General features: G+C 43.1%; 1 protein-coding gene across 4 annotated transcripts in view; it reads left to right on the forward strand.

Annotated features, from left to right (window-relative positions):
• Positions 1-6748, forward strand: part of LOC105911959 (adenosine deaminase RNA specific B1) — a 70787-nt gene extending 64039 nt beyond the window's left edge. For all 4 annotated transcript variants that reach the window (XM_031558433.2, XM_031558431.2, XM_031558429.2 and 1 more), the window contains 3 exons: positions 2626-2807; positions 4889-5067; positions 6362-6748. In XM_031558433.2, the coding sequence (XP_031414293.1) occupies positions 2626-2807; positions 4889-5067; positions 6362-6538 (538 nt within the window). In that variant the 3' untranslated portion in view covers positions 6539-6748. The remainder of the gene's footprint in view (positions 1-2625; positions 2808-4888; positions 5068-6361) is intronic.
• Positions 6749-13988: the final 7240 nt, after the last annotated feature.

The following is a 13988-nucleotide window of genomic DNA, read 5'->3' on the forward strand; positions in this document are numbered from 1 at the left end:
ACTCTGACAAAGCAGACGATGTAGCCATTAGGTCGTTTTTTCATTCATTTTACCCGAATCGCCTTACAGTTTCATACAGATAGACATTTTTACCAGTATTTGCCCATCTGCAATTCTGCCATAAGTTTCTTTCCTAGCCTCTTTCCCATGTCCCTTTACTTGGGATTATTAGATTAGATTAGATTGTACATGTGGGTTTTATTGGCCGCTGGATATTCCTGCCTGTCGCGCCTCCCATGGCACCATTGGGTCAACTGCAGGGTCATCATCTTGGGACCACGGCTCATTGGTGTTTCGCTCCTTTCACCCCGGAACATCTCCTGGCGACGGAGTAGCGGCAAGGAGTAGCGGCTCTGTGCCCCAGCATGCAGCTGTCCTTTGGTATTGGCTTGACCCCAAGTTCTCCTCCTCCTTAGCCATATCCAAAAGCTGCCCCTCTCCACTTCCTCAGCGAGGGCTTTTCTGTTGCTCGTCAGTGCTTCGTCCCGGTTACACCCACGTCCGAGAGGAGCCATGGTGTTGATGTGCTGATGAAGAAGCAATAGAAATTAAATTCCACAGGGGAGATGATAGTAGTCCAGCCTGCCTCCCCGCACTCTTACGCTTGTGGGCAGCCTGCATCCCATCCCCCCCCCAGGGGACGCTGAGCTCATTGAGCAGGGCAGTGTTGGCAGCAGCACACCAGAGCATTGTGTCCGGCTGGAGTGGTGTAGCGGTGATCCCAGGAGGGAAATGCATCTGCTTACCGATGTTGACCCTCTTGTTTCAATCCTTGATGTATCTTGTGAAACAACACAGAGGCTCTGAGTTAATAGCGGCGACAGTGGTCGAGTTGGGGCGATAGTGGTTGAGGAGGTAGAGGAATCCTTTAGCAATCGGAAAGGTTGCTAGTTCAATCCCGACTCCTCCTCACCAAGTGTCGAAGCCCCAACCGCTCCCGACGCGCAGGTTGGCAACTTAGATAGTAGCCTCTGCCATCTGCGTATGAATGGGTAGATGTCTGAGGCATTCATCTGTAAAGAGCTTTGAGTGCTCTGTGAGTAGAAAAGTGCTATATAAATGCAGTCCATTTGTCAGCAGCCATTGACTGACATTCACAGTGCTAAACAATACAATGATTGCTGGAAAAAACTCTGAAAGTTAACTTTGGTTCAGTTCAGCTTTGAAAAATAAACCCCAAGCAGCACTTCACCAGCACGTGTCAGGTATGCTAGCACCTCCAAAATTCTTCCTGTGGTTCCGCCTGTTGTTAACGGTGTGGTTAGCCGGCCTGCCTGGGGGGAGACGTTTAAATGCATCTGATGGTGTGACACTCCATCTCACTCTCCCTGTACACACTGGAGTGGTGGCAGCGTGAGGTTCCCCCACCACCTCCCTCCACCACCTCCCTCCGCAGGTTCTTGTGTTGCTGCGCTTGATTGCTGCTGTTTGATTATGCTCCGCAGATGCGGTTCTCCCGCTGCGCTGTACAAATGAGGTGGGGGAGGTGGGCTAACGGGGGGATCAGGGGGAAATCAAACTAATAATGTGAGTAATCACTCGCACTCTCCACGTAGGTGGGCGAGGCTGTGGGGAGAGAGATGAAGCGCGCGCTGATTTGGCCTGGAGTTATTGCGGCTGGATGCCCGAGGCAGGCCCCTTACCCAGATTTCTCATTCTTTCGAACTGATTTGAAGAAAGACAGAAAATATTTCAAGTGTGGGGAAAAAAATGGTCGGAATTACTCGCTACGTGTCATTAAGGTTGTATCCTTGGCGAGGGGGTTTTGTGTGTGTTTGCCTGTGGGTTTTAGTCCTTGTGTGTGAATGTCTGACTAAATATGTGTGTGAGTGTGTGTGTGTGAGTGTGAGTGTGTGTATGTGTGTGTACGTGTGTGTGTGTGTGTGTGTGTGTGTGTGTGTGTGTGTGTGTGTGTGTGTGTGTGTGTGTGAAATTCATGAACAGTAATCACATAATATGCAACAAATTTCCCCATTGGTTCCCACCCTCTTAAGGTGGATAGACTCGGCATTAGAAGATTGCCTTTTGTGTTCTCCCCACTTTCCAAAGAGCTGTGCTTACAGCTAAATGAATCATTCACACTGAAGAAACTCTAAAGTGTGATTCATACCACAGCCAGCATTGCTGTCGCATGGGAACTATAAAATACACATCACTTTTTCATCACCTGGCTCTCTTACCTCTCCCCAGTGGAGGTCTTTCAGCGCAGTGATAACCGCTTTGATCGCTGATATGAAACACAAGGCACCGCTTTTTACTGAGGTCTCTTTCTCATTCTTTCTCTCTCTCTCTCTCTCTGTCTCTTTTTCTTTTGGCCTATTTCTCATTCTTTCTCTCTCTCACACTGTCTTTTTCGGCCTCTTTCTCATTATTTTTCTCTCTCTCTCTCTCTCTCTCTCTCTCTCTCTCTCTCTTTCTTTTTCTTTCGGTCTCGTTCTCGTTCTCTCTCTCTCTCTGTCTCTTTCGGTCTGTTTCTCATTCTTTCTCTCTCTCTCTCTATCTCTTTCGGTCTCTTTCTCTCTCTCTCTCTCTTTCTCTCTCTCTCTCTATCTCTCTCCCTCTTTCTCTCTCTCTCTATCTCTCTCTTTCGGTCTCTTTCTCTCTCTCTTTCTCTATCTCTTTCAGATGGAACGTGGTGGGGATCCAGGGCTCTCTGATGAGCTACTTCATGGAGCCTATGTACTTCTCCAGCATCATCCTGGGCAGCCTGTACCACGCTGACCACCTGTCGCGCGCCATGTACCAGCGCATCGCCGACATCGAGGACCTGCCCCAGCCCTTCACCCTCAACAAACCCCTACTGAGCGGTGAGGATTACATCCCACACACTCACACAACATATACACACACACACACACACTCACACACACACACACACACACACACACACACACAACATATACACACACACACACACACACACACACACAACATATACACACACACACACACACACACACACACACACACACACACACACACACACACACACACATATATACACACACACACACACACACACACACACACACAACATATACACACACACACACACACACACATACACACACACGCCATGATGGGCTCTAGATTGAAGACATGTAGCCTGCACACAGCATACCTCTGACACAACAACATTTTCATGCTGCAGTAATTTGCCAGTAACCGCCTGGTCTCACAGCAGACAGTTGAGTGGCGAGGTTTATATATCAACCCCACCACTCCTTAACTGGGCTTTCGAGTGTAGGTTACACAGAAGACTGATTGTGAGCAGATGTTTAAAATCGTTCATTTCACAGGTAATGGCATGTTTTTCTTCTGCCTTCACATAGTCTTCAATAATCTCTTAACATGAGAAACATCTTCAGCGTTAAATGTTCTAAACACTCCTAAGCTCTAACTGCTCGTTTAGCGAACATTTAAAAACGCCACAGCTCTAACTCCTCGTTTAGCGAACATTTAAACACTCCACAGCTCTAACTCCTCGTTTAGCGAACATTTAAAAAACGCTACAGCTCTAACTCCTCATTTAGTGAACATTTAAAAACGCCACAGCTCTAACTCCCCGTTTACTGAACATTTAAACACTCCACAGCTCTAACTCCTCGTTTACTGAACATTTAAACACTCCACAGCTCTAACTCCTCGTTTAGCGAACATTAAAAAAAACGCCACAGCTCTAACTCCTCGTTTAGTAAACATTTCCGCAGTGCAGGCAGTTGGAAGGTCTCTGGTCAGGATGTGTTTTATGGTTTGTCTGTCAGCTCGCCTGAGCTTCCAGCAGCCTCTTGTCCGGTACGCCTGGAGGCGCTCGGAGTCACTGGAGGCGCCTCCTCTCCTCTCCCGACTCATTAGTCCTGTGCTGGCGCCTCACACTGGGCCCGGAGTAATTGGGCCTGCAGAGAACAAAGTACATCAGCTACTCTGGCCAGCCTGCACACCATACATCAACGTCCTGTGTGTGTGTGTGTGTGTGTCTGTCTGTGTCTGTGTGTGTGTGTGTGTGTGTGTCAGGCCAACTCTCACACTTCCATTTACTCTAGCACTCGCTCCTTCTCCCCTGCCCAAGCGAAGAATCCAAAACCCCCCCCCCACTCCTGTCATTTCTCTGGATAATGGGCCACGGTAGCAATTACCACCAGCTTTTTGTTTCGCTGATTGAGATGCTGTGGGCCTAAAACAGAGGAACCTCAGCATATTTCAGGGTACATCCAGTACCTAATGAGACTGAATGACATGCTTAGAACGTATGATAAATAACAGATGGGCTCTTGATTGTGTTTGTCATAACAGTTGATGGCAGTCAATTGTGTGTACAAGGCAAAGCTGGCATCTGCAAGTTGGCATGTGCTGTGGAACTAGAGCGGAACAGAACAGAACAGAACAGAACAGAACACACCGTCCAGTTCCTCTCTCACTGCTTCATCGGAAACCCATGAGGGGAAATAACTCTGGCTGTTGGGGATGGGAATTCAATCATTGCATAACTACTTAATTGGTAGTAAGGGGTAATAACTAAATAAAAATCCCCCACTACATTAGAAGGGAGGGATAATGGCGGATGTAGTGTGCGGTTAGCAGAACGTAACGCGTGACAAGTTGGTAATACAGCCATGATGTGACGTGTTGTGATTGGTATCCATAGCAATAAGAAGATACCCCATCAGAGTAGGAAATTGTGCATAGAGCTGCGGTTATAGTTATAGTAATAGTTATAGTTATAGTATTAGTTATAGCTATAGTTAGTTATAGTTTAGTTATAGTTATAGTTATGGTAATAGTTATAGTTATAGTTATAATAATAGTTATAGCTATAGTATTTCTGTAGGTAGAGGAAGTGCAGTCAGTGATTCCGGCTCTGTGTGACTCTGTGTGACTCTGTGTGCAGGCATAAGCAACGCAGAGGCCCGGCAGCCAGGAAAGGCCCCCAACTTCAGCGTGAACTGGACCGTGGGAGACCAGGCGCTAGAGGTGATCAACGCCACGACAGGCAAGGACGACCTGGGCAGACCCTCCCGTCTCTGCAAGCACGCCTTCTACAGCCGCTGGGTGCGCCTGCACACCAAGGTGGGTCAGGGTGCACTGGGTCAGGCTCGTATGTCAGTCAGAACACCTGGAGGATCTACATTTGCCGATTTCGCAAGTTTGGCCACTTGCAAAGAAATGCGTGATCTATAATTGTACAAGGGTTTCTCCACCATGTACTAAGTCATGTTTTGCTAGGGGTTCAAATACTTATTTGCCGCGATCAAATGCAAATAAATTCATAACTGTTATAAAATGCAGTTTTCTGGATGTTTTTGTTGATATTCTGTCTCTCACTGTTAAAATAGACCTACCATTACAATTATAGATCACACATTTCTTTGCAAGTGGGCAAACTTGCGAAATCGGCAGGGGTTCAAATACTTATTTTCCCCACTGAATATTTAAGTTAATTTAAAGTGGATCGGGATCAGAAACACTGGGTCAGAGTTAGTGTCATCGGGCCAGATGGGACCTGCTTTGGCAATTATGAGACCCGTTACATTTTGGGGGGTTTGGAGACCTCCAGTGATGACAGTAACAAGGTTGGCTTTAATTCTAAAACCTGCCTACAACTTGACAAAAACACCACTTACTTTTCCTGTTGTCTGTTTGAATCTTCTCACCTACTTTGAGCTCTGCCTTCACATGCACATTGCATTCGTCTCTAGTGTTTTTTTTAAATGCACTAGTCACAGTAATCATTCCCGCCAACATTTAGACCACATTCCCCCATGGTTGAATTGGTTTGAAATGTTTTAAAATGTCCACTTATATCTAACAACACAACGCTGACCACAGACTTTCATTCAAATATTCAATTCAATAAAATTGTATTTATATAGCGGCAAAACACTCAAATTGTCTCAAGGCGCTTTACAGAGCCCAGGGCCTGAACCCCCCTAAGAGCAAGCACAATGGCAACAGGGGCAACGCAAAACTCCCTGTTAATCGGGAAGAAACCTTAAGCAGAACCGCGGCACTTAAGGGGGGGCCAGGTAGAGATAAAAAAATAAGGGGGGGTGGGGGCTTGTGGCAAATATCATGCCATGTGACACTAGACTCATCAGCACGTGAGTTTTATTGAGTGTTATGTTGTGTTGTGTTGTTGTGTGTGTTAACGGCGAGTTTTCTGTGCCCTCCAGCTGGCTGTTGTGTTGTGTTGTGTTGTGTTGTTGTTGTCTTGTGTTGTTGTGTGTGTTAACGGCGAGTTTTCTGTGCCCTCCAGCTGTCTGTTGTGTTGTGTTGAGTTGTGTTGTGTTGTTGTGTTGTTGTGTGTTGTGTTGTGTTGTTGTGTTGTTGTGTGTGTTAACGGCGAGTTTTCTGTGCCCTCCAGCTGGCACCGAGCCTGCGGATCAAAGGACCCAAGCCCAGCTCGTACCACGACGCCAAGCAGGCAGCCGAGGAGTACCACACAGCCAAACAGACTCTCTTCAAGTCCTTCCAGAAGGGCGCCCTCGGCGCCTGGGTCAAGAAGCCCAGCGAACAGGACCAGTTCTCCCTCAACACCTAATGGAGAGACCGCATGGACATACAGACAGACAAACACAGAGAAGGGAGGGATTATGTGTGAGGAAAGAGAGAGAGAGAAAGAGAGAGAGAATGAGGGAGAGGAGGATGGCAGCGAACAGAGGCGTCGTCAGCCAATCAGACATCACTTATCACAATGTGGTTACGTGTGTGTGTGTGTGTGTGTGTGTGTGTGTGTGTGTGTGTGTGTGTGTGTGTGTGTGTGTGTGTGAGAGAGAGAGGGTAAGACCCCATTTTCCTGTCCTGTCAGTAGGTTTCTGTCTTTAAGTGTTTCTTTGCCACTGCTGGTTATGTGATTTAGTTTTTAAAGGGTCGTTACGATATTATTACACATTTTAAACATTATTTAAGGCAAATGTATTAGAATTGAGGAAACTCATGAAATCTGTCTACTGTAAACTGGAGATATGTTTTGTAAACATTTGGTTTTTATACCTTGGTTTTCTCACAGGAAGAGAATAGATCCTTTTTAAGACTTGAAGAAAAGCAGCTCTAGTAACTTGGAAAGCATTGCCTCGAAGGTACTGCCTTGACAGATATATTCCTCAAACTGGTATTTGGATTCAGACAGACATCTCTGTGGTGGTTACAGATGGGGGTTATGGGTAATGCTGTGCTGTTCTTCACCAGTTCCTCTGACCTTTACTACACTACCCACAATTCAGTTGCCTTCAGCTGCATTTAACATGGTTTTGTTTTTTAAATGAAATGATGAAATGTTTTTATATGAAATTATTTTTTTTGTGTAAAATACATGTCTTTTAGCATATGCTTTTAACACATCCACCCATTCTAGCATACACATTTAGCACATCATTCCATCATCTTTGGAAGTGGCGGGTGTTTGACAAAACAGTCCTCTGATGTAATCCACTGTGAGGAATAGAAACATTTGTCTCATTTGGCCACTAGTTTCAGGCCACAGGAAAACATGCTGTAAGAAACTCTTCAAATCTGTAAGCATAGAAAATTTCCATTAATTACCATTTCCATTAAGGAAAACATGCTGTAAGAAACTCTTCAAATCTGTAAGCATAGAAAATTACCCAGGTGACAGCAGTATGAGAATTGGACATAATGAGATTGTTTTTTTTTTTTTTCTTTTTGCCCCATAGAAAGTGCTTCAGTCTAGACCACACAGAATATTCTAGGACACGGTTCAGTGAAGTGGGTCTGACAAATGAGAGCTCACAATTCTTATACTTTTATGAGGTAAAATATTAGAAAAAAAATAACATCCTGTTACTTAATGCAGTACGGTAAAGGAAAATGGGGCAGACAGTGACCATTACTAGGTCGAAAGGTCCAAAATAACAAAAATCTTAAAATCGTACATCATGTTTTGTATTTTATGATAATCTTTTTCTGTCGGTGATGGACTGCTGTCAGTGCATTAGATGTGATGTGTCAATTGGTCATCCCAATCCCAATCTTCCTAACCATGGGAACACCACCAAAGAAACTGTTACTGTGCTTCTGTTCGTCTGCTTCACTGAAAGCTTGGTCTCACACACACACTGTGTGGAGTTGAAAACACTGTTGCCCTTGAGGCCTCTCTGCGATTGTACTGTATACTGTAAACAAAAAAAACTAATGTATACTAATGCATTCCAAAAAAAAATGAAATTCAAAAAGTTTATTTTGCTTCAACACTTTAAATATGATTTGTAAATATTAGTTTGTTATAGTTCTTATGATTGCTCTTAAATGTATTTCATACGGATACAAATCCTTTATGTCTCGTAACATTACGTAACATTACGAGCTCCTGTACAGTGTAATTTAATGAAGTTCATCTCTTCCCCAAATTCCCAGCATCTTATTTAGTTGGCATGTTTTGTTCTTGTTGCGTTGACCTTATTTTCCCGTAATGGGGCTCTTGAGATGCACTGGACCTTGTACTGTTTTGGCTTGTCTTATCTTGTCTTGTTTATATGATGACTCTATGCTGATTCCTGCACTATTTTTCTGAATGAGAAGGAAATGTCTGGCTTAGCATGTAATTTTCGAGCCCCTCGCCAGTTTATGTTGTCTACACACTTTACCCGTCATCTCAGAAAATGAATTACATGAAACACCAGATGATGTCCTTACAAACTACGTCAGCTGATAAGGATGTCACTGAGACTTCTGATGTAACTGAGACTTAATCCCCTTTTGAGAAGATGTTCCTCAAAGCCCTTTAAATGGAGACTCTCCCTCGCCTGTTCGGGAATGAACAGTGTGGTCGTTTAAGTGGAATGACATCCACTCGCCCTACAGTGGACCCTGTGGAGGGCACATACACACACACACACACACACACAAACCCTATGTGGTGTTGCTTCAGCGGCGCAGTGTTCGGTGGACGTGGCGACATCCAGTTGTGACGTGATGTTACATGATGCAACACGGCGTGACGTGATCCCGTGACTTGAGTTGGCCTCCTCTGGCTTGGATCTGAAGAATTTCAGAGCCTGTAAAGGACCCTCTTGCATGTCTACCCGCAGTAACGCTAAACTCAGCATGAGAGAGAGAGAACCGCCCAGAGGCTTTCAAGTGTACAGAAGTGAAACATGACACCATAAGTGACAAATAAAGGAATAAACTAATTTAAATGTCTTCATCTCCAGATCATTTGCAGACTCTTTTATTTACTGTTTAAGATGTTCGGTTCGTGAACATAAGTTACCTTTCCTTTAATAGAATCCAGTGAGCAAAGAATCTGAAGGAACTGAAGAACCAATGAGATCTTTGATGTAGTGGATTATAAGTAGAGTCAGTAAAGATCAGATCTTCTTCCTCGCATCCGTCAGTGGTACCAAACTTCAACACACGTTCTTGTTGTGGATGTTCCTGAAACTTAATTATGGTAAGATAGTCGAAAGAAAAATGTGAAGTTCCAAAACCTATTCTTTTCCGATTCCTTCTTTTGATAATTTGATTCTTTTTGAGAGCTTTTATTTACTCAGTAAACACTAGAGCGAAGACACTCTTACTAGCGTGGTAATCATTGTGACTGGAATGAAATTGTATTTATTAATGTCTGTGACCCCCTCTGGAGGAAGCTCCGAATGGCAAACAAACACTCTGGCTGAAAAGAGCAGACCTTCATCTCCATTACATTTCTCCCAATTATCTGCAAATTATAAACTTGTCTTTTGATTTTTATAAATCCCATTTCTGCTTCAAAGGGGTTGACTTGAGTGGCTCACGCAGTGTTGCTAAGCTTACTGTGGCACGCAAATCCCCTTCATCTCCGAACTCCTGCAGAAACAATGAAAGAAGTCGTAGTGAAAATGTAGAGCCCCGACTGAAAGTACATATCAGACACTTGTCTGAAGACTTGTGATCAAGCATGTCATGTAATGCGCCTATTTTATTTTTGTTTTTTGTATGAGCTGTTATGGTAGTGATAAATAAGTGAGGCTGCCTGATTTATAATCCAGTGAGATTCGCTTTTGGCAACACCATTTTCACGAAACAGCACCACACTCTTTTAGTCTATTTGACACGATTCAGATTATAAACTACTTAAGTGAACACTTCAGCGTGTAGCATTTGTTGAACTTCAACTACAAAAGCAGTAATCAACATGTGCATGATATAGTGGATGAAGTGTCAATGTATATATATATATATATAGTGTGAGGGTTGTGTCCAAATTCTCAGCCTTTTCTTTTAAAGGACACAAACCCAGATAGGCAGCTTCTGTCTGTAAGGCATTATCTCGCCAATCCTTGGTCCAATCTCCACGTGGGTGGGTGTTGGAGGGATATTACTTTGTGTCATATCAGCCTTCAGCACCTGGGTGACATGAAAGAGAGAGAGATAATCTCACTGCGGATTACCTGTTCTTTCTGCTTCAGCAGGGCGCAAACAAGCAAAAAAAGAAAAGCTTATCAACCCTTATCTAGCCATCCGACTTCCAACACTCCAATCATCCCCTAGCCTCTCCCAGTTGGGCAAGTATTCTAGAAAATACTACGACAGGGAAAAAATTGTCTAGAATTTTCCTTGTTAAAGTCAACCCAGAGAACAGTTGACCATAGGAAGGAAGTGGTTCTGAGTGGTTCTGTGTGGTTTAGAACTTGATCGAGTCCGGTGGTAGCAGCTATGAGGATGGAGGAGTCCAGGTCCTCTCCTCATTTTTCCTTCTAGGGGGTGGAGTGTTCCTGACTTCCTGGCAGGCACTCAGAAGTCGATTGGGCTCAAGGTGAAGTGGGATTAGTGTGAGAGGCCCCTTCATGCGTTTCACACTTTCATGTTTTATCTACAAAATTGAATTTCTGCAGGTTAAGTGTGTGACAGAAAAGGAAAAGAAAAATATCTTTTCTCTGCTCTTTGTGCAGATGTTGGAGTTGCTATACTGCTAGGGTGACATACGTGGAAGTGCAATGTCTGAGTCGATTGTCTCCACGCTTCCCTGAAACAATTTCTGTATAGCATCATGATCATAAGAATATTATAAATTAGGTGTATATTTTCACTGCATTCAGTCATTTGCAATAACCACAGCATCAAAGCCAACATGTGCTTACCCTGACATGCTGACAGGTTGGCTTACATTGACTCATAGCTTATTGTAACCATATATAATGACTTGTGATAAGGTAGACACAATGACTAGTAAGCACAAGATGAATTCTGAAGATAGTGATTAATTGTCTTTTAGTTTATCAATCGATCCAATTCAAACACACCTTGCTATCCTCTTAGACATGCATACCAGAGCCTTATGTGTGTGTGTAACCCAGTAGAAATTGCGTTGAAGCCGTATCGGTCAGTTAAAATGGCAGCACAGAGCAGCACCCCCCCCCACACACACACACACAAACACACACCCCTCCTCTCTGCCTGCTTTTCACTGGTCTCAGCTCATCTACCTCCATTATCCACCTAATGAGGCTACTGGCTCCAGCATATCTGATACAGATAGACAGAAGATCCAGTATCACTAGCTATCCTCCTGTCATCTCACTGTCGGTAGTGATATTATTATTATTATAAGTAGTAGTAGTAGCAGTAGTGGTAGTAGCAGCAGTATCAGAAGTAGCAGTAACAGTAGTAGTAGTACTGTTAGCAGTAGTAGTAGTAGTAGCAGTAGTGGCAGTAGCAGCAGTATCAGAAGTAGCAGTAACAGTAGTAGTAGTACAGTTAGCAGTAGTAGTAGTAGCAGTAGTGGCAGTAGCAGCAGTATCAGAAGTAGCAGTAACAGTAGTAGTAGTACTGTTAGCAGTAGTAGTAGTAGTAGCAGTAGTGGCAGTAGCAGAAGTAGCAGTAACAGTAGTAGTAGTACTGTTAGCAGTAGTAGTAGTAGCAGTAGCAGAAGTAGCAGTAACAGTAGTAGTAGTAATGTTAGCAGTAGTAGTAGTAGCAGTAGCAGAAGTAGCAGTAACAGTAGTAGTAGTAATGTTAGCAGTAGTAGTAGTAGTAGCAGTAACAGTAGTAGTAGTACTGTTAGCAGTAGTAGTAGTAGTAGTAGTAGCAGTAGCAGCAGTAGCAGAAGTAGCAGTAACAGTAGTAGTAGTACTGTTAGCAGTAGTAGTAGTAGTAGAAGACTACTACTTTGTTAAGTGACCTTCATGGGGACTTCTCGGAGACTGGTCATATGTTGTTTAATAGCTATACAAGTTCCTGAACTGAACACGGAAAGGTATGAACCCGAAGTTATATCACCATTCAATTCCAAAAGCTGATACTACAGCCAGGATTCCGTTTGTAATTAATGCAGGCTTCAGAGCAATTTAGTTTTAAAATGTCAAATCCTGTAACTTTTTCGACAAAGATGTGGCATTTCAAACTATGGAGGGCAAGTCTGTTAGCCATTTTGTGACATTTTGGGTCTTATTATGTATTTCCTGTGCTATGTTAATTACTTTACTGGGAAAAGTGCTTTTCTGACTTGCATGAAAGGACAAGAAAATTGATCATGACTGATGCATATACTTGCACCTTACACAAAGAGTTAGATGTGCTTGATAATCTATTCTATGATATTTATATTCTATTCTATTCTATTGATATTTTATGATATTCTATTCTATTCTATTGATATTCTATTTTATTCTATTATCTGTGTTATTCCAAAGGCTATGGTACAATAATAGACCAGAAACTTGAAGACAGAAACACCTTATTTATCAATCAAATATATCTGTCTCTCCTCGTACTTTTAATCTTTTAAAGGTAAAACAAAAGTCTACCTGGCTCTCCTCCTCATATGATTGAAAGGGTTACACAAAAGCCTGAGAATCCTCCCTGGGTCAGACGACTGAATCCATGTCGTCCTGGGAATGAATCATTAGAAGTAGACCGGAAGAGGGGAAACGCTCTGGTTCAACACCCACATTTCCATTTCAATTTTCTGCTCAGCGGAGATGATGTATGTAGTGACATCCAGCCAGTAGCCAGCCACCATGACCTACAGTGCTCCATCACTGTGTATTATTGCTGGAGGTAGATGACCTTGTGGCGCTGCACCAGCCAACCAGGTGCTGCTGGAAGACATGCATGTGTCACAAGGCTCTGTAAAGGAGTTGGACCAAAGGGATACGGTATTACTTTGCCTTGATTGAGGTTCTAATGACATCTTTTTCAAACCGAAACTACAGTTAAAGATGTGTGGATGAAATAGTTGGTATTTCTACACACACCATACACACACAGACACACACACACACACACACACACACACACCAGAACACTTATGGTCAAAGGGTGGAAGAGGTGCAAAGATAGACATCTGAAGATCAGGCAGTTTTCTTCGCCAGGATCCAACAGTGACAGGGCTCTTTCCTTACACAATTAAGGACAGAGGTTCTCCATCTTCATTCATTAGCATATGCTGGGGTTACCATTTATACTCCATGGCTGTCCTCTAGGTGCACAGTCAAATGTCACGAGCTCCGTAAAGTTCAAGGAGGAATGATTTAAGGCACAGATTAGCATCTTCGCCCAAATGCACCTGAGAGAGTATGTATTTCTACTGAGTTTTGAATCAGTAGATGGAGCATGATATGATGCTTTTAAGGACAACTGAGTATAGATTAAGCATTTAACCAAGCCCTGCATTATTTTTTTTGCAAATCCCTGTATACTTTACATATACAATGCAGTGGTTAGGTAAATTACATTTCTTAATAACAAACCAATAGCTTTTAGGGGTAAAACACACTTATTAGAGTGGGATACCTGTAACGTGTATTGATTGCTTCATATCTCTCCAGAATGTTAAAGAACGCAAGAGGAGGAATAATTTGAGCTCAGATGACACTGATTTATGTAGGCTATATCTGAGAGGGAAATTAAGATGTAAGGACATTGAGGGTATTCTTGAACTTTGTTGCTTCTAACCTCTGCTGAATTATTTATATATATTAAATATTAATTATATTAAAAATGTCAGTTGAAGCTACTGTCTTATTCTTTTATGTTTGTATATTGAATAATGT

Source organism: Clupea harengus, chromosome 21 (genome assembly GCF_900700415.2).
Source record: "Clupea harengus chromosome 21, Ch_v2.0.2, whole genome shotgun sequence".
In the NCBI taxonomy this organism is placed as follows: Eukaryota; Metazoa; Chordata; class Actinopteri; order Clupeiformes; family Clupeidae; genus Clupea; species Clupea harengus.